Below are 21,364 nucleotides of genomic sequence, written 5' to 3'. Positions count from 1 at the left end.
CTCCCTCATGAGATTTAATCTCAATGGTATAATTCAATCCCACATTTCAACACTTATTATAAAACACCCCTTAGAGTATCATCAACGCATTGTTAAAATTGATTTCTAATGTGACAGTTGACAAAAAATTTGGCAATTTTCGTTCCCAACGCGCTGCCAAAATACAGATTTTATTTTAACAATTGTCAAATCCGAAACCAAATTAGTCAGAAATATAGAAATGACTTGCACGGGACAAGTTTTGTCGTCCATCATTTTTTTTAATAAAAAAATTGAAACGGCTCGATTTTGTACCATTGGAATTAATGGCTATATTTAGTTCCGTTGGACTGGACCTATATATATTGCATAATTGCTTAACTAATTTTTTTACCAATTCACATCTTCTTTCTTCTTTTATTCTTCACCAAACTCACAAAATGTCTTTACAAAGGTCTAGAGATAGAGAAAATAGAGGTGGTAGAAATAGTGAAAACCAAAGCCAAGAAAATAGCCAACATATCTATGTTCAAGGTCGTTTAAAAAAATTCACAGCCGTAGAAGATGAAATTTTATGTCATAGTTGGATTTTTGTTTCAGAAGATGCAGTTGTTGGAACGGGCCAAAATAGACATGTTTTTTCTTTGAGAAAATTGCTGATGAAATTAGCAAGCGTATGAGCCAGTTTGGTCATGTAGGGCAACTACGAACTGGTGGATCGGTTCAAGCGCGTTTTCACATAATCTAACATGCGGTAAGTTTATTTCAAGGTTATTATGATCAACAATTGAGAATGAATGCTAGTGGTATTAATACGGATGATACAATGTCACGAGCTCGTACTATTTTTTCAATTGTTCAAAATGAACCATTTAAATTTGAGCATTGTTATTGGATTTTAATTTTAACTCCAAAATGGAATCACTTCTATCAAAGCTAGAAGTGATAGTAGTTCAAAAAAGCAGAGAACCACTTCTAGTAGTGATGTTAGTGGTGGCATCAGTGGTGGATCCATCGTGAACAATATTGGAATAGCCAATATTTCGTTAGATAAAGAAAGTCAACCATCGAGGGAAGTGCCTGAATCAGAAAAACGGCCAAAAGGAAGAAAGTTTAAGAAAATAGATGCTGATGAAATTGCGCACCAAATGGTACAAACTCTGGAGGAGGTCAGAGACAATCAACTTACAACTGCAAAATATCTGCAAGAACAAACAGAGCTAAAACGACAAATGTTCCTCTCAATGAAAAAGGAAAAAGAAAACGAAATATTGATGCTTGAAGCACAAAAAGAACAAGATATTATGATGCTTGATCTAAGCAAGTTTAGCGGTATTCAACTGACATTTTGGGAAGCTAAGCAAGCAGCTATCTATCGTAAGTGGGTTGAACAAGAACAAGGTATTCCTGCTGCTCCTTCTATTCCTCATTATCCAACCTCTTCTACTCCATACATTCCAACCCCTCCTAATCCATACATTCATACTCATCCTTCTCAACAGTTTGGGCATTTTTCTTTTTCTGGATAAACAAACAGTGTTAGGCAGTCTCGTGGTAGGTGAGCACGCTCTCCCAATCCATTTCTGAGGGATGAAAATGAATAATATGAAGATGATGATTTTTAGTTATAATGTTTTTAATTTCAAGTATGTTGTAACGTTTTTAATTTCAAGTATGTGTAAATCTTATTCAACAAATCACAATCTTATTTAAACAAAACAAACTTGATGAAAGTACAGTTAACAGAAAATACAGAAAGCACACTTAAAAAACATAGGTAACAAACTTATTAGTTGTTCCTTTGGTTGTGGTGTGCACCATAATGTGCCCAATGATGTTCAACCAGATCATTCTTCAATTGTTGATTAGTAGTTCCACAACGAATATTTAATGTCCTGGCTACCATGTTTTGCACAAACAGATGGTCATTACTCTACATCTCAACTTCATGCTGCAACCGTTCATCTGAAGGTGGTTTCCACTTTGGAAGTTGTACATTACGTTCATTCTCAACAATCATATTGTGAAGTATAATACATATTTTCATTATACGAGATAGAGCTCCTCTGTCCCCACTGACAAGCTGGCATGCTAACAATTGCAAATCTAGCCTGTAAAACACCAAAACCACGTTCCACATCTTTACGAGCTACTTCTTGCGCTTTTGCAAAGTTAATATCCATGGGAATAGCAGGAGATGAGATTGTTTGAATCAGTGTAGCCCATGGTCGATATATTCCATCAGCAAGGTTGTAGCCCATGTTGTAAGGATTGTTATTAACTTGATAAACACAAGCTGGAGCTGTTCCTCTGACTAAATTATCAAATAAATGAGAATTATCTAACACATTAAGATATCATTACGCGATCCAGCCATTCCAAAGTATACGTGCCAAAACCATAGCTCCTGGTCTACAACTGCTTCCAAAATCACGATCGTTTTTCTAGCATGGCCCAAATGAGTTCCATGCCACGCAGTTGGACAATTTTTTCATACCCAATGCATACAAATTAAACTACCCAACATACCGCCAACCGCGTTTCTTCACCTTCCCTCGCAGCAGCAGCGTATTACATCTTCTTCCATTGGGCTTCTCAGGTATTGTTCTTCAAAACAGTTTACAACTGCATTGCAGAAATGATGAAGTGATTATCGGGTTGTACTCTCAGCAAGTTTTATCCAGTGATCTATTGAATCAGCTGGACAGCCATAAACAAGTATCTGTATTGCAGTTGTCATCTTCACCAAACCCGAAACCCTAGGCAAACCAAGAGCATCACAAGAAGGCTTAAAATATGGATCAAAATTAGTGACAACTTCCAATATACGGTTAAAAAGTAGTCTTCTCATATGAAACTTACATGCTTTATAATTTGGTATATCAGCAAAATAATCAACCACCAACCGTTCATGCACACCAACACTCGCACCAATTGCTATTATGACTACTAGAACTCATGACAAAATAATTGAAAGTTTATGACTGATGAGAGGAGATGAATAAATGAAAAATATATGGATGTTTTACTTGTGATTGATCTGATATATAGCGTAGAAAATGGAGGGAAACGATGGGCTTGAAAATGGTTTGGCGCCACAGAAATAGAGAGAAATGATGGACGGGACAACTTTTGCCGTTTATAAAAAAAAATTGTCTGGACGGGATCGGACAACTTTTGTTGTGCAAAATCGAAACAACAAATTTAGAAATTTTGCTTTGGTACTTGACGGGTTTTTAACAATTTTGATTAAAAAAAACGCTGAGGTGTCACAACAAAATTTAGAAATGATTTGATGATGCTCTAAGAGCATTTGCAATGCAGGGAAAAAAGGGGGGTTTGTGACTTTTTTCACCGGGTTGGGACCAAAAACGCTGTGCAATGCAGGGGTGAAAAACCCGGTGACTATTTTCCCCAGTTCAAAACAAGGTGAAACCTTCCACCGAGATAGTGACTGACTTGTTAACTTCGGATGGGATGTTGGATTCCGTCTGGATTACAAAACTCACCAGACGGAATCCAACATCCCGTCCGGAGTCCTAACGGCTAGTTTACCAACGGTCAGAAAGTCAGAACGGTAAAAAACGGTCAAAATAAAAAACTTTGGTATATATACAATATTTGTTTCATTTCAACTCACACTTCCAACAATCATATATCATATTTCTTCTTCTTTAAAATCAGTTCTTAAAAAAAACAAAATATCAAATGGCATCAACTCAAGCATCTCAAGCAAGTGGTAGCACTCAAGCAAAAGTGAAAATTCACTTTAGCATGTCCGATGATCAAGCTCTATGTCTTGCTTGGATAAAAATTAGTGAAGACTCCATTATTGGTGCTTTCCAAAATGCAAAAGGATTTTGGAATCGTGTAACAAACGAGTTCAATCAAGCACGTGGGTCGGATAGGTCTTCCGATTTAATTAGCGGTAGGTGGAAATATATTTCAAAAATGATGAACAAGTTTGTTGCAATTGTGAATGCGGTGGAGGCTCGACATGCAAGTGGTACAACAATACAAAGCCGGGTAATTATAACGTTGTCAATTTGGAATTTATTGATTATCTTAGTCTTAGTCTAATTATTTTCGTCTTAGTCTAATTGTCTTAGTGTATTTATTATTTCCATTTTAGTCTTAGTCTAATTATTATCTTAGTCTAATTATTATTTTAGTTTAATTATCTTACTCTTAGTGATTATTTTAGTCTAATTACCACCATTTTATTTTTTAGTTGTCCGAGGCAAGGATGACGTACCAACTACAAGAAAAATCGGCTTTTTCACTTGATCATTGTTACGTTATACTCAAGGATAATCCAAAGTGGAGTAACGTTTTTGAGGCAAGGTTAAGCCGCCCCACAAAGGGAAAAGGTCGCAAAAATGATAGTGAAGATTCAACTTCTAATTCACCAAGTGTTGGTGGAGTTGAATTGGAGGGTTCTCAAGAAATAGAGCGTCCTCTTGGATCGAAGAAAGCCAACTCCAAAAGGAACCAAGAAAAATCAGTTGGTATGTTGGAGGGTTACTTTACACGTTTAGAGGATATATTTTCACAGGATGCAAATGAAACACAAAAATGCTTAGAACTTAGGGAAAGGGAACTTGTATATGGTCAAAGAACTGTGATGGCAATAAAAGAAAAAAATTGGATTCAAGCAGAAAAAAATCAGGTTCAATTGGAAAAAAATTGGCTTCAAAAGATGCAATATGAAGCTAAGATTTTAGCGACCGATACAAGTGTCCTCCATCCCGATACCACTTTTATAATCGAGCAACAACAAGCTGAAATACGTGCTGAATGGGCAAGGGCTAGAGGTGGTTCTAGCTCTAACTAAGCTTATGTAATATATAGTATTTTATTTTAATTAAAGCAATATGTATTTTAATTAATGCATTATGTATTTTAATTTCACTGTCTTTTTAATTAATGCACTATGTATTTTAATTTCATTGTATTTTTAATTAATGAACTATGTATTTTTATCTAACTGTTTTTTTAATTAATGCACTATGTATGTTCTGTCCAATATAATTATTTTCATAGAAATACAATTACCAATAAAATTAAAATACATTGTAATATAGTTCATTAAAACACAACTCATTAAACACATAAGAACTTATAGGAATTACATAGGAAATACATTAGGAATTACATAGGAAATACATTAGGAAATACATAGGAAATACGTTGGAACTTAATAGTTCACGTTAGGAAATACATAGGAAATACACTTTCATTTCCATTTTAATTTTTGCCTCCTTCTCCCTCATCTGGATCCGACCAATTTGGATCATAAATTGGTACCGGATCTGCTGTTTCTTCAATGCTAGTTCAATTAAAAACATGTTCAACTAAGTCCTTTTGAAGATTAGTATGTGTAACTTGATTTCTGATCTTATTTCTTGCTTCAATCATCTGATAGACAAAATGAAAACCATCATCTTCCCCGAAAAGAGCGGGTATTGTTTCTTTCCTCGACCTTTCCAATTCCAAACTCCACTTTCACGTTCATTCTCAACAATCATATTATGCATTATAATGCATGCCTTCATTATGTCTCCAAGAACAACAACACTATGACAATGCGCAGAAGCCTTAACAATATGCCATCGTGCCTGCAAAACTCTAAACGTCCTTTCAACGTCCTTTCAACATCCTTTCTTGCAGCTTCTTGACGTTGAGTAAAGATCTTTTCATGCTTATTTCTTGGATAACGAATGGCTTGAACAAATGTGCCCCATTTTGGGTAAATACCATCAGCAAGATAATATCCCATATCATAGTCATTACCATTCACATTAAATGCAACAGCGGAGCCTCACCTTGCTCTAATGATTTAAAACATGAGAACGATGAAGCATGTTAATGTCATTATCGCGAACACGTAAAGTTTTAAGAAGCAATGCCAGATCCAACAATGTTTGTCTGCAACGGCTTCAAGTATCAAAGTTGGTTCCTTCTTGTACCCTACATGTGTTCCAGCCCATCCACTTGGACAATTCTTCCACACCCAGTGCATACAGTTGATTGATCCAAGCATTCATGGAAAACCCCTTGCTGCATTTTCAGCTAATATCCTAGCAGTGTCTGCCTCAGTTGGTCGTCTCAAGTACTCTTCCTCAAACACTGTGATTATTGTCTTGTACCAACGCTTTATAGATACATTTGCTGTGGAATCTCCAATTTGTAAATACTCATCCGTTGAATCAGAAGAACAACCAGTTGCTAATTGTGCAACTGCAGCTAGTCCCTTATGTAACCCAGAAATTGCTTGCCGACCCAATGCATCCACCTTGTCTTTAAAGTAATCGTCGAATGATGCAACAGTATGCAACATATACATAAAAAGCTCTCTTGTCATCCTGTACCTTCGTCTAAACTTATGAGGAGGCCACCTACAAGGTGTTGTGAAGTAATCCCTCATTACCTTTTGTTTACTGAAATCACCACCATCTCTAAACGTGTACTCTCTGCCCTTCACAAATCCACCGCGTTTGTCTGTATCCACATCTTCAATTTCAATGGCTGCTTGAGTCATTAATGCCCCAACAGTAGATAATAATAATTGCAACCTCCTCCTCCTCCTTCGCCTCATCATATCATTATGCTCATCTCTTACTCTTTCCATGTAGTCATCTTCAGCAGAAGTACCAGAAGACGACTCGGTAAAACCTGAAGACGAATTGTTACTACTAGATCCTCCCCATAACCTTTGGTTATATGCAATTTTTTTTTTCTCTAGACATTTTTCCTATTTTTAGCTTGGTTGTGGGGAAGAAGATGGTTGTTTGTTTGTTTGATCTAAAAGAAAGAAGAGTAAAACGAAATATGAAAGGTAAGGTCACATGTGATACTTCGATTTTGGTCCACTTACCAATTGACAACACATTTTATCAGATTTTTGTTCACTCTCCAAGTGACAACACATTGTATCCAAATGTCTATCCAAATGTACCCTCAATAATTTCAATGGGCCACCATCCCCATCCATAATTCCAATGTTTGGAATAGTAAAAGATGCAGTGAGAAGGACTTAAAAACCAAACGGGATGTTACATTCCGTCTCGATCTAAAAAAACTAGATGGGATGTTACATTCTGTCTCAGTATCCCCATACACTATTCATGTCAGAACCTGTCAGAACCAAACCACCTGCAAAAATGAGTGATATTCCATCAAAATTTTCTATTTCAACAAAGACAGGAAATGAGTGAAACGAATGTGAAATTTTTGGAAACATACGAACTTATAAATTTTTAATTTTTTTTGCTATAACCTCATTTGTTTTATTGACATATTCATATCCAAAACCTGTTAATATACTTTGAAAATAATAAATAAGACAAACAACAATCATGAACAACACCCAAGTCTAACACAGAAACTCGGTAAAAAAACTAACTTGTAATTTCTAAAAAAAATTGGACATAACCTCCTTTGTTTAATGACATATTCATATCCAAAACTCATCAAAGAAAAACCTGCTAATAAAAAAGTCATTACAAACAACAATCACAAACGCCATAAGACAAGTAATGGCGCACAATTATTACAAACTACAAAAAAATATCTACTGAGACCTCCTCCCCCTACGAGAAGGCTCGGTCGAAGAGCTCTCCCCCCTACGTCGTTGTCGCCTCTCTGGTTGAGGTTGAGCTTGAGGTGTGGCACTTGCAGCATTCTCCAACTCTTGCACACGTCTCTGAAGCTGCAAAGTTCAATTTCGCTCTTCTTGTAAGTACTCAAAACTGTGACGAGAGGACTCCATGAAGGACTCACGCATGGCATAACTGAGAGAGCTGTAGTTAAGGAGCTCCGACCTTACTTCATCCTATTTAACAAAACAAATGCATGTTATGGGTTATAGTGAATACTAATAATAACAAATCATGAATAAATTCAAATCATACTAACCTCGGCTAACTGCTTCAAACTCAGATCTTGACACAAATCTGCTACCATCTGCGGCATCTACCGGTGGAATAGGTATTCTCATATCTTGCCCCCGAGAAGTAATCATGCTCGAGTGCCAAAGGTCATCATCATCAAATATCGTGGAGTTCTTTCATGGCATCTGAATATCATGAAACACCTTGGGTTGTGGATCTGCGTGGCAACTCCACTCCTCCCGAAATGAATGTCGGGCCTCAATGCTCCGTAGTAACCCCTTCAAAATTGGTGCCCCGTATAACGCACACCTAGCAAGAGACCTCGACCAACCCTCTTCCAATATAAGTCATAGTCTCCCCGTAAAATGAAAACCGATCGTCGCCACTCATTTGGGTTTGCTCTATAGTGTGAAAGGAGTAGCAAGAAGAATATCGAGGCTGTCATATCTATGGGTGGTGGGTAAGGTATAACAATCTCTCCAGATACTTGCCGCCAACATCTGTCCCCAAGGTACCATGTGTTGGATCGACCCTATAAGTATCATTCGCCCAGAAAGAAACCTTGCTCTATGACACATATAGGATAGTCTACGGTACTCAGTGTTCTCTGGAACATCTGGAATATCCGCATAAGGGGTCTGAAAGATGAAGGACTCGGCCCAGGGTTGCCATTCAATTTGGGTAGCTCCTAAAAGCTCAATCTGCTGATGAGTGTTATGAATATTATGCAATAGGTCCCCATACCCCCTCTGCCTACGATGAAGCCCCCATGCTTGAATACGTGGAATCAGGTCATGAGTCTCATCCTTTTCCAACCTCTTCAACACAGGATGCATCACACGAAAATGTTCGTACCACCAATACTGCCATCAATAGATAAAATACAATATATATATAAACATGTCAACATTAATAATTAGATAAATAAATGAAATGAAACAATAACTTAATAAATAAGACTTATCGGTATAATCCAAAGAAAGCCACACAAATTGCCTTTAGCGGCTTTCGTCTCAACTGCGAGGTCTAGCCAGCGGTAAAGGTATGTCAAGATGGATTGACCCCAGTCATAATCCCACATCCTCTCTACATCTGAGACAGCGGCCATCCACCCGATACATAAATAACTATCAGCATATCCAAATAATACCGCACCAACAAAGTAGAAGAGGAAGGCACGTACATACTCGTGGATCGACTCCTCACCAATATGATAGTCTTTTGGCTTCTCCTTGAGTCTATTCAAATATCTCGAAGTAAACCAACTCATATTTATAGCTCCTTTCTTAAACTGCTCAACCGATAATCTCAAAAACCCGTCTTGCTCATCATTTTCAACCAAATCAAAACCTTCAAAGAAACTCATCGCCGTAGTAAAAACCTCTAAAGTTTCATCAAAAGGAACGACATCTCTATAACTAATTGGGATACCCGTGAGCATTGTGAAATCAAGAGGGGTAATCCCAAGCTCACCCCATGGGAAATGGAATGTGTGGGTATTTTGCCACCACCGCTCAACTATCCCAAACAACAACGCTTGATCATTTTGTCCCAAATTAGAATTCAACAAGTTCTCAAATGGTGTGGCGGATATAATGTCGGTAACCATGACAAAATTAGGATCCGTTTTTGATTTTATACAACGCCACCACGACACAACATTTGAAAGTGCACAACGCACTTTCCATAGGTGTACTTCCTACATTCAACCAACACGTAATACGATATAATTACAACTATTTTTTTTAAAACAATGCGACAAATTCAAACTAATTACACAACAACAAACTTGATATAAACTAATATAAATAATAATAATTAACATAAAAAAAATCAAAAACTTACTTGAGACTCCGCCACTCGATTTGCTACGTGTCGGACCGATATTGACGCTAATGGTTGGTGTTCCTCGATTTCACAACGCGGTGGAAAATTGAACCCAAGTTCAATTTCGTCCTCCTCGCCCACATTACGCGTTCTTGATGACGATCATTTTTGCCCTTTTTTTTGGAAATTTTGACATTTCCAAACCATCGGGAATGCTCTTTATGTGGTGAGGTTGGTGGGGATGCATTTGGGGTAGAGAAGTCATTAGGAATGGAAGTTTGTGTCAAAAGCTTGTTAATGGAGGCTAGAAAATTGCAATTTTGGCTGGGAAGGAAGTAAAAATGGAGTCTGTTCGCGTCTGTTCATATTGAGTCATCAGACGGGATGTTACATTCCGTCTCGTTATAAAATACCAGACGGGATGTTACATTCCGTCTCAATCAAAAACCTCAAGACGGAATCTAACATTCCGTCCGAAATATTTTATTCACCTTTGCATTGCACAGCTTCACCTTGTTTTTCACCGTTTTGGTGAAAAGAGGGTGAATAAGTGATGAGGTGGCTGTGAATAAGGGAGGGAAAACTTTCACCTGCATTGCAAATGCTCTAAGGGTATGATTCGGGACATAACAATGGTCATAATCTCCTAAATACGTAACCTTTCAGTCTATATGTCAGTCCATGAACAGAAAGTGGCACGTCCACTGCAGATGTGGTGGAAATGTCCAATAGTGGTATTGTTCGTTATGATAAATTTCTTCCACGAAAAAACCAAATGCAATACCACTCCAAATTCGACCAGCTGGGTTTAGCGTACTTCATTAAGTTTAAGGGTAATTTGGTCATTGAAATAGATTACAGGTTGGTTTAATAAATTCCACACAATTAAAATGTTATTTTGGCGCTTTTTTACTATTAAATTCTGAATTGAAGGTCGATACATATAACAACAACAACCAGAAACTAGAAAGAAACCAAATTTAGAGAGGGACACGTTTCCAGTTACTTTAAGAGGAATGCATGTAAACAACCAACTTTAACGTGTTGCGTCGTGCAGCTCCGAATGTAAAATGTCCCCGTCTAGATAACTGATAAGAAGGTTACAGTTTGAGATAAACATTATATGTTATCACAACTACTATCAGCTCTCTCTATATTAAAGCAGAGTACTTCTGAGGTGGACAATCACAATCCTAGGTGGCAATTTCTTATAACAGAGCTCTCCCACGTGGATCTACTAAAACTGTCCCCGTAGACTCATCTCTCCACTAAAACTCTATAGACTTTTCACGAGGCAATAGAAAACCCAATTCGTATTAACGTGGGTTTCTGATAGTGTTGTATACAACTAAGGAAACTACTACAAATCCCAATTGTTTTGAATGTACGAAAACAACTTCTGATAGGAAACTATTTAGGCGAACAATTTTAACGAACAGAGAACCTGTCTTTCATAAAAACAAAAGTTCCTTCCTACGAGCGAACAATTTTGACGAACAGAGAACCTGTCTGTCAAGAAAACAAAAGTTTCTTCCTGCGATGGATGACAAATAAGAAAGAAATTCTATTAGCAATCGAATCTATGTATGACAAATAGATAACAAATTCTATTAGCAATTGAATGGTGTAGTTCTCTTCTATATTAAACATAATTTTTCCTACTCATCGTCCTGTTCATCTTCTGATTACTATTTTTTTTTTCCATTACCATCTACGTTCTTCCTACTCATCTTCATTTTCTACGTTCTTCCTGTTGATTCATTGAAAGGTATTATCTCTTCTTTTTCTCTTTTCCTCATTATCTATTCATCCATGTATCTGCAAATCAACAACATTATACCACACTTCTATGTTTGTACAATTATGTAAGGTGTATGATTGTACTTACTGTTGGAATCTCTAAGTGTATTTCGAAATACTTGTAAGTGTGTGCAAAGTGGAGGAGATGAACCATATGTGTTCTCTCCACTTTAGTGCATAGTAGATAGTCCCACATTGGTTATCCACCACATCGGGTAGGGTTCGGGCCTGGGCTTGGGCTTACTGTTGTGGGTAGTGGTTTGACCAATTGCCTAAACTTGTTTTGCTTTTTTCTTCAGCATTAAGTTTCGGTGTTCTATTAGGAGTTGGTCTCTCTTCCTTATCTGTTTAGGAGACCAAACTAACCTCTATAAATAGGACTGTGAGTCCATAGAGGTATAGACTTGATCAGAAACTCAACTCAGAGAAACAGAAAACTCAAACCAAATTTTTCTTCTTGTCTTCTTCTTCGGCCGCCGAGAGAGTTATATTGTCGTTCTAGAGGGTAGTCTGTTCTAGTGCAAAGTCGGTTCTTTCGTTAACCATTGAATCCTCGTGGAGGAAGACGCCAATCGTTGTCTTTACTTTCACCATTGGAAGGCTTAAATCTTTCCTTAAGGACTGACCTAATCCGCGCCTTGGTTATTCCCGATTCATCGATGTCCTTGTTTCTTCATTGCTCTCGCTTCTTCTCGTTTCTACTTTTAGTTGTCTTTGTGTTCATACAACTATTCTAACACTTACCAGACTTACCTGTGATTTTTTTTTTCTGAAAGGAAGATATCTTCTATGTTTTATTTCCAGTTCTTCTACATCCATCCTATATAATAGACGTCATGGATTAGATTATTTCGAAGATTAGATAGTCAATTGTACATACCTGTTTATATGCCACCGTATTTAATATATAAAAATAGTCGCTAACACCCACTGTGTAGACAAAATCATTATTTAGATCAACAGACTAAGCGATGATGTATTCGATTTAGATCAACATGGATAGCTTGGACTGGCAGTAACTTCACCATCAGTCGACAAGAGGTCCACCTTAACCTATACACACAACATTGTTCGATAAGTCATTAAGTCAGACACACATATATAATGAACAACCATGGTGTACAATTAAGGATCAAAGAACCAAAGTTTTGAGAAGGGTCCTTTGCAGTCTTTCCAAGGAAAGGTGTTCCCAACATGATGGAATGCAGGAAGACAACGAAACTAGCATAAGCACGAAAAGCACGTAAAACTTAGATCTACAGGCATACAACAGAATCACTACACATAGAACGTAAAACATCTAACATTTTTTAAAGTGAAGCAAATGTATATACCTGGAATCTCCAAGATTCTGATTGTACTCCGGCAACTTCAATGAAATAGCAAGATTCAAATTCTAATTAGGAGCTATAACACGCGATCCTACATATTTTTCAAGTTCAATATTCTCTTTACAGTTCAAGCCACATGACACGCTTGGGCAAGACATGATGATGGAAATAACACTCTTGGTATAATCGAAGTTCAGGTTCTCTGTTATGTGAATCGGTTCTTCATCAAGGTAGTACATTGTAACACCACCTATAAGGAATCCCAATACTAGCAAACCAAACAACAAGAAACACACATAAGCTGACCAGAAAAATCCCCAACAAAACCTCACCACCAACTTCAAAAGAAAACTTTAGTCCAGAAAACTTTAGTCTGAAACCATACCTCGCAATGCATCAACATATGCAGTTAGATTGGGCACATTCAACATTGTAAGAATCCAGTAGCACTAATCATAGCGTCCTTGATTTGTTTCATTAGATTTCTTTTGGTACTTTCGAGAGCCATTGAAGTGAATATGAATAGTAAATAAAATGGAGAGACTTGGGAAAAAGGCGAGAGTAAAAATAACCGGGTACTGCTACTGCAAAATATTGTCTTTTGGGAGAAAGGGAAGTGAAGAGTTTGTTGAAGTCATCTGAGACTTGATCACTAAAGAATACTTGAAACTCAAGGGTTTGAGGGCTAAGGCCTTGCGATTGAAATTTGCATTCTATGGCTTCTACTATGGTCTGTATTGCAAGGAGTGTATTATGTCCTACTGAACATCCCAAGTCTGCAATATAAATAATTGTGTTTGATGGAGAGGAAGAAGAAACATGAAGCTTCTCTCCAATCGCTTCTCTTATCATTCCCTTGGCACCATCCATTGCCCCTCTCTGTATTCCACTGAATACCCATGTAGGTCGTTACATATGCAGATGAACATCTTGCTCCAACTAACTGCACATTAGTACAGTCACATTAGTGCACAACAGGTATTCCACTTTGAAATGCTTCAGCTCTTCTAGCCTTCCTTCAAGGCTGCCTCACTGAGGTAGGCTTCGAAGTCGGTGGAGGCTCGATGACCTTACCACATAGTTGATACCAAGTCCTGAAAGGGGGGTTTACTCTTTCTCCTCTTTCATCTCAATTCTTACTTTGAGCCTGAAAATAAAGAATGGAATTGATCGACTTACTTGTGAAAAAATAAAAATGGAACAATATTAATCTCAATTTCATTTCTATCTTATTAAACTTTCACCGTTTATTTCCGGTTATTCTACGTCCATCCTGTATAATAGACGTCATGGATTAGAACAAGGAAGCTAATAAGTGTCTTTATTGTAGTCTGACCAATTACCATATCCTTATTAATGGAAATAATAGTCCTAGAACTGAGTCAACTCCTAAAACTACGGGTCCTCAAACTATAAATAAATAGATAAACCTATATCCTCAATTACAATTGAATAAAAATTCCATTCCGAACCCCAACTCACATTGATTTTTTGTTCAAAAAATTAGAGAATCCAAATTTTATTGTCACATCATAAGAAAAAAATTAAAGTGACTTGTGTAGAGAAAGTTCCGGAGAAGAAAAAATCAACATGCACAAATTTTACAAACGAGACAACGTAGGAAATGTAACAACCTGATTGGTTTGACACATAGCCTGAGCTTCATAACGTTTGGAAAGATTGGTAGTGAAACGAAACCTACGCTTAGGATTCATAACAAATCCACAAAGCTTTCTCCATCTCTCGAATGCTTCATCTGATGAGTTTTCGTTGCTTATTCCTCGTATATTATATTGTGAGGCCTTCATAAGCTGATCTCCATTATTCATAGCACAATAACATTCATAGTAGCACGAGGAGCCAGCCATCCTATAGAGAGCATGCCATATTAGTTTGTATATATTTATTTTATTGACTAATTTATTTTACAGTGCAGAACTAAATTGATATCTCCAAAAAACTAAAGGCAAAACAAGCAAGCATCGAAAGAATGTTTAAGTTGAGAGCAAAGGGAAACCATACACACAGAAGAAGAATGCATAACACACCAAGACAAAACTCACCCGCCGGTCTAGCATTTGGTAATTCTTATCACATTCATTTATCTCAATAGCACAAGCACATGAACTAACATATCTTTATCTCAACAGCACAAGCACATGGATGCTTTTCTTCATATCTATTATCTTTTCAGTACAATAGCAACGTGCAATCATCCCCTGTGATTTCACATTCACAATACCAGTACTTTCCTTATGTTCAACATTCAACATCACAAACACATGGATTCTTTCCTTCGTATCCATTATCTTTTCAGTACAATAGCAACGTGCAATCATCACCTATGATTTCACATTCACAATACCAGTACTTTCCTTATGTTCAACATTCACCAGGTAAAAACAAATTCATATTTATATTATATTTACATACGTTTATGAGAAGTTAATCACATTATTATGTGTGCAACAACTGGATATAACAATGTCCAGCCATCACATCCAATCTCACAATCACTATTTAATAAGAGCCCAAAACTGTAGTTTAAAGGCAAAAAGGCACTTTACGCTCTTGAACTTGTTACCACTTACCCCCAAACTTCACTTTAGGCAATTTTAACCCTGAACTTGTAAAATGTACCCAACTCCATTTTTCCAGTTCTTTTCTGGCACCTGAAGAGTGACATGGAATTATGTTTTCTTACGTGGAATTTCTAATTTTGTCATGTGTCAAATTCTAATTTTGCCACGTAAGAATACATAATTCCACGTTACTCTTTAGGTGCCAGAAATGAACTGGAAAAATAGCGCTAGATACGTTTTACAAGTTCAGAGTTAAAATTGCCTAAAATAAAGTTTGGGCGGGGGGGGGGGTAAGTGGTAAAACACAACAAGTTCAAGGGTGTAAAGTGCCTTTTTGCCTAGTTTAAACTCTTTAATAGTATTTCTATTTAGCCAATTATGTTATTAATAATATAGGTTTACCACTAATTACGTGCTTTTGAGTATTTCAGGCTTCGGAGTTGAATAAGTGTTAATTCGTTACTAATTAGGCGCTAAAAGGAGCTAAAGTGATTGCTAGGAAAGCTCCATGAAGAAAGCCCAAGTTTCATGGAGAAAAAACCCTTAAAAAGCCCAAGTCAAAACTGTTAAGTGAAAGTCAAACCGGATTAGAGAGCTAAAGAAAATTCAATAGAACTTCAAAAGGCCATATTTTTGGACTCATGCCTCGGATTTGGGCCCATTTTATATCAAAATGACCGGCTCAGAAAGCCGTTTCCAATAGTCTAGGCCTTGACTCGATCAGAGCAGTATAAGTCAGTGAAAATGCGCACTACAGTAACACAACCAGAATTGAAAATCTTAGATTCAACTATTTGGGTTATGGACTTGATTTATAGGTCCATAACCTAGCCTAAAGACACATGCACGATTTTGTAAACCTAACCCTCTTTTATATAAAGAGGATGAAGGCAAAACTCTATATCTCTCCCTCCCATTAGCTAGAATAATATATCTGCTTCCTTCCTCCATTAGTTTAGAGTAATTAGGGTTTAATATTCTTGCCTCCAACTCCATTACACCATCAATTTTATTAATATAAATTTAGTTTAATTAATTATGTTTTCTTATTATTGTTTATTGTTAATGAACCCAATGAAACTAGGCTAAAACTCCATTAGAGGAGTTTCCATTAGAGGAGTTTTATGAAGTCTATGTGAAGGTTATGATTGTTCTTCTTTAGTTTTCTTATTATCTTATGTGCTTCAAGTTCAAGTTCTATAGTTGTCTAGAGATAGAGATTATAGAAGTTGAACTAGAGAAAGGAAACTCCACTAGAGAAAGAGATTTGTGGAGGAGAATTTCTCTTATACTAATCATATTTTAGTACAGAGATTGCTAGGATTGGTTAGAGATCAATAAAAATTATGACTTTTGTTGTTTTACCTTGTCTATATACTAAAGTAGAGACCTATAAGAGTGATTTTTCTCTCTCCTAGGTGACACTCTAATATTAAAGCTTTTGAGTTTACTATGCCACGTGTAATTTAAGTTTTTGAGTATAATTAAAACTCTTCCGATGTGTATATCCACCTCTCTCTCTATATCTGAATTCTAATACAACCTAAACTGTGCACTTATTAAATTGTTTGAAGTTTCCTAATACAATTTGAACTATACAAACAAATCACTGAGAGATCAAATTGGAATATCGGATACGGGAAACAAGGAAACATCGTAGGAAACAATATAATTAACCACAAAATTTAATCAATTAGGTAACTTGATCAATGTTTCAAGGAAATAAACGCGGGCTCTCACCCCTCTCCTTCTTCTCACCGTTGCCACCCATAATGTGATATAGGGTATGATTGTAGACCCATGTGGGTTTCATTTGTGTATGTGCGAAAAAACTAATGGAAGTAACAACAATTATGGGTGCATTGAGAATCTATATGGATTGATCTTCTAATATTAGTAGCCATCCACATGGAACCTAGGAACATATTGTTGAAGTGGAAAGCTAAGTTCAAATGAAAAATTGGAGTAAATAAATACATGAGTACGTGGCCTATGTACGTGAGTGCGTGATTTCTGCCGGAGCCTCTATTTATCTGTGCTGTCATGAGTCCATGACTATCTAACAGGTACGTCATGTAATCAAAAAATTGATAATAACTTTTGACATTATGGATCGCATGTACATGTCTAAATTGTAAGTGAGGTTGGTTGAGACGTATATAATTTAGGCAGTAGTAATTGCAAATCATAATTTAGATGTAAAGAGGGGATCAAAATTTTGACATGGGTAAACTTAAGCCAGTGATGATTGTCTTTGCTTAGACATGAGCTAAAATTAATCACATCCCGTAGTTTCTAAATTCTTGGTGTACAGTATGACCACAGTTCTTCCTTCCACATGTAATGAAGTACTTAAAGTAGTTGTCAAGCAGTTTGAAGCCGAATAGTTGTTAACTGAACGACCCCAAGCGTTGGCATTAGTATTTGAAGGGATTTTAATATATATTGTGTTGGATGATGTGGCGATAACTCATTTGTCGTATGGGGTGGAGTTTTCTATTATATTGTTGTGGAACAAAAACAAGTTGTGCAGCAGCCAATATGAAGCGAAGAGGTCTAAGTTTGTGGTGGCAAAAGTAGAGCAACGACTATAAGAGCTGAAGGTGAAAGTTGCTTAGTTGATTTATTGTGTGACTTTAAAGTTTGGTATGGGACTAATTCAGATTAGGATACTTGAAGATGCGAGAGAGAATGTTGCTACGTTGGCCAACTTTAATGATGTTATTTATCTTCCTAAGGGAATGAATGTGTTAGTGAATTTTGTTTTTCTCCTTGGAAATTATGTGCCACTATATAGTTATTTAGATTGGGGATAATATTATGTGAGTATGGTTATACTGTTTATCAATTTGTCTGGTAAATTTAATTTTCTGGACTGCTCCTAATATTTAAGAAACTCTGATAGTCTAGGTATACAATAATTAGTAACCTTATTCACGCTATTAGAGGAGGCTATGGTGCATATTGTTCATGTTTACCCCCTTTAGAAAATACTTGGGTTGGACCTTATGCTTGGGGTTGCAGGATTTTGTACGAGGAGTTCTTGGAATTGGCTCTAGACAATTGCTTCACCAGAAAGAGCATTTAAGAAGGGTAGAAGTACATTTGAACTTGGAGTAACTCAACAACGACTTTATTGGATATGCAAGAGTTGGTGCATGTGGAAGGTACTTATACACCTGAGACATGTAAGGTGAACTCTTTGAGAGGCTACTAGATCACATGAATAAGTTGAATGTGTGATTTTATTATGCCCAATTTGAGGCAATTGCTGTTATGGAGGTAGTGACATGCTAAAAAAGAATGATCGTTTACTAAACGGTTCTAAATAGCGGAAATCAATGAAAGGGAATATATATTACCTAATTAGGTAAGGTTATAATTATTTACAAATAGCTTTATTGCCATGTAATCTTTTCTATATATAATGTGTTTTAAAATATTGGAAGTTGGAGAATAAGTAACGTTATGATACCATACAATTACAATTACACCTTCAGGTGAAAATTCAAGATGCAATGGACAAATGGTGTGTGCGAGAAATCAATAACAGATGTTATCAGCTTCTGATTCAAAAGGAAAGTAGCTAAATTAGCTTACAAGTAAACTTAGTTTTGGAGTCTTACTTATAAGAGAACTTTTGGAAGAGTTATATGTTTTATTTTTTACTAAAAGGGTTTTAATGCGTAAATTATCTAAAAGAATCCGAGAATCCGGGCATATGCCCGGATCCAAAATCTAGTGACACTCTAATATGAAATATAGTTTTCTCTCTCCTAGGTGGCACTCTAATATATGAAAGATAGCAGATAGCCTCTTTAGAGAGTTTGAGTGTATTTAGGAATTTCCACTTTTCATAAAAATAATTTGCTAAAAAATATATTTTGTACAAGTAGCCTCTTTAACTTGCTAAAAAATAGGTTATGTATAAGTCCAATTTTTTACCTTGGTGTTTATGCGTGTCTTTTTTATTATTGGGATAGGCATAAATCAAGAAAAACTATTACATGACCTGGACACCTCGCCACAGAGATTATGTCAATGGAAGAAAACTTATTTCTTTTCACAGGTTGCATTTTCTCGCATTCCTCTCAACTACTTGATTGGAATAGAACAAAAGACATATATTGCCACAATCCAAATTTCTAAACAATTACAAAGTGAATATTTGATATATAAATATCTCAAACATCACTATGTCCAACAAAACAAGATTTCCAATCATATGCTAGGTCATCTCTTCCACACTTCCTCCACCACTGCTATAACACCCCGGCTTTTATATTGCTTTTCCTATAATAATATTAATAGTAATAATAATAATAATAAGGTAAAAAGTTAAAACAAAAATAGGATATCCAGTAGTTCGGAAAAAAAGCCCGTAAGTAAATAGATAGGTTTAAAACCCTTGTTTTACTGGGAGATTTTAAAAAAACTAGAAAATAAGGGTTCTCACGTAGAGTTTTTAGAAAAAAAAAAGGTGAGAGTTTTACTGAGAGAAAAAAAAAAGGGGGTTTTGAACGAGGAAGATTATCGTTTCGCGTGACAGCAGTAGACGTCGGGGCTTTCGGGGAGCTGTTCGGGCTGTTCAGTTATAAAACGGTGAGTAGTCAGCATATGTTATTTTTCTTTTATTGTTTCGATTAAGCATATCAGTAATGACGTTTTCTCTACCTGCGATATTGTCAACTCTGTTAAAGGGTTAGATACCATTTTGAACCACTGCAGTAGAGAAATTAGGACGACTTCTAGCATTTAGCTGTTGAAGTCTGGACACCGGTGGCTAATGGCATCGCCATCAGAAACCAAACCGTCCCATATATATATTGTTGGTTGTGTTTGAATGAGGGGTGGTGTTTAATTGTCATGAACTATTAAAGTGGACTGTAAAAATGTTGTTGTTGTACTGTGGGTATGTGGGCTGTTAGTTGATCGTGATTGTTGAGGTTGAATAGGGTGCTGTTGGGATGAGGATTGGGTGTGCTGTTGAAGCTCCGGAAGAGCTTCAATGGTGACCAAACCGTCCTGCGTTTTTGATTGTTTGGGTTGGTTTTGTTTAGATTTTGTTGTGAGGTTATGTTGTTGGGTTGAGGGGGATTGTTGGTGGTGGATTGGGTGTTGGAAATTGGACAATTGAAGCTTGAAAAAAACCTTTAATGGCGTCGGTCGAATTTTTGCAGTATAACAGAATCAAGTATTGTTGATATGGGTAGCTAGGGTTTTTCTCCCTGAACCAAACCGCTGGGTTTGTTTTAATTAGGGGTGGCCAGTGGTGGCTGTTATGGTGGTCGGTGGTGGCTGGAGAAAAGGAGTGAAGGAGATGAACAGTAGCCAAAAAAACGATTTTGGGCTTGGGCCAAAATTGTGGGCTAATATCTTTTTGCCTTTGGACTTTTAGTTTTTGGGCTTAGGTTAGACTATGGGCTTTAGACTTTGGGCCTTTGGGTTAGAAGAGTTTGTGGACTCTGACTTTGACTGTTGACCAGAGTTGACTTTGACTTTGACTTTGACTTTGACCTTGACTTTGACCAGTTGACCCGAAAATTTGACTTTTTCCTAAAATTATGATTCGGTCTATTAGGATAAGTCTAGGACTATTAGCATGTTTGACTTAGGCTAGGACCTTTATAAATATACTTGTGTACGTGTATTTACTGTTTTGTGATTTTTCAGTCTTTTGCGATACCCCACGTTATGACACTTATACATTCATGAAATTAATAACGCGTAAACAAAAAAAATAATTGAATCAAGATATTCCTACGTTCTCTGAAATAATCTATGCAATAAAGTACAATAATGCGTAAACAAAACTTACCGCACCCTTTTAGAACTCTCCACGCCTCAAGTTTTGGAATTGAATTTATGACTGATGAAGTCATATGTTAGGTGGGCATTTATTGAATGTGCCATAAATGACCCGTTAGTGTTAGATAAGGGTATTCATTGAATG

The 21,364-nt window shown here is 36.6% G+C and overlaps 2 protein-coding genes across 2 annotated transcripts; one reads left to right on the top strand and one right to left on the bottom strand.

Moving 5' to 3' along the window:
* Nucleotides 1–1,988: 1,988 nt before the first annotated feature.
* LOC147512202 (uncharacterized) lies at nt 1,989–2,830 on the bottom strand. Its single transcript, XM_086598682.1, has 2 exons — nt 2,644–2,830; nt 1,989–2,293 (listed from the first exon to the last, which is right to left on the bottom strand). Exons 1-2 carry the CDS (start codon nt 2,828–2,830, stop codon nt 1,989–1,991), a joined length of 492 nt encoding a protein of 163 aa, XP_086454808.1.
* LOC147512201 (uncharacterized) lies at nt 2,582–4,961 on the top strand. The gene is made up of 2 exons (XM_086595163.1): nt 2,582–4,005; nt 4,211–4,961. The coding sequence occupies exons 1-2, from the start codon at nt 3,688–3,690 to the stop codon at nt 4,811–4,813; spliced, it is 921 nt and encodes a 306-aa protein (XP_086451289.1). The 5' UTR covers nt 2,582–3,687; the 3' UTR covers nt 4,814–4,961.
* Nucleotides 4,962–21,364: the final 16,403 nt, after the last annotated feature.

The sequence above is a fragment of the Coptis chinensis genome, chromosome 3, assembly GCF_015680905.1.
Source record: "Coptis chinensis isolate HL-2020 chromosome 3, ASM1568090v1, whole genome shotgun sequence".
Classification (NCBI taxonomy): domain Eukaryota; kingdom Viridiplantae; phylum Streptophyta; class Magnoliopsida; order Ranunculales; family Ranunculaceae; genus Coptis; species Coptis chinensis.
This window is presented reverse-complemented; position numbering and strand designations above follow the sequence as displayed.

Bases quoted from the DNA above. Each gene is read 5' to 3' on its own strand.
- LOC147512202 (XM_086598682.1), bottom strand. From the start codon at position 2,830: ATGAGAAGACTACTTTTTAACCGTATATTGGAAGTTGTCACTAATTTT. The intron at 2,294-2,643 runs GTACAACCCGAT...TTGATAATTTAG, and splicing joins CTGGATAAAACTTGCTGAGA to TCAGAGGAACAGCTCCAGCT.
- LOC147512201 (XM_086595163.1), top strand. From the start codon at position 3,688: ATGGCATCAACTCAAGCATCTCAAGCAAGTGGTAGCACTCAAGCAAAA. The intron at 4,006-4,210 runs GTAATTATAACG...TTTATTTTTTAG, and splicing joins GTACAACAATACAAAGCCGG to TTGTCCGAGGCAAGGATGAC.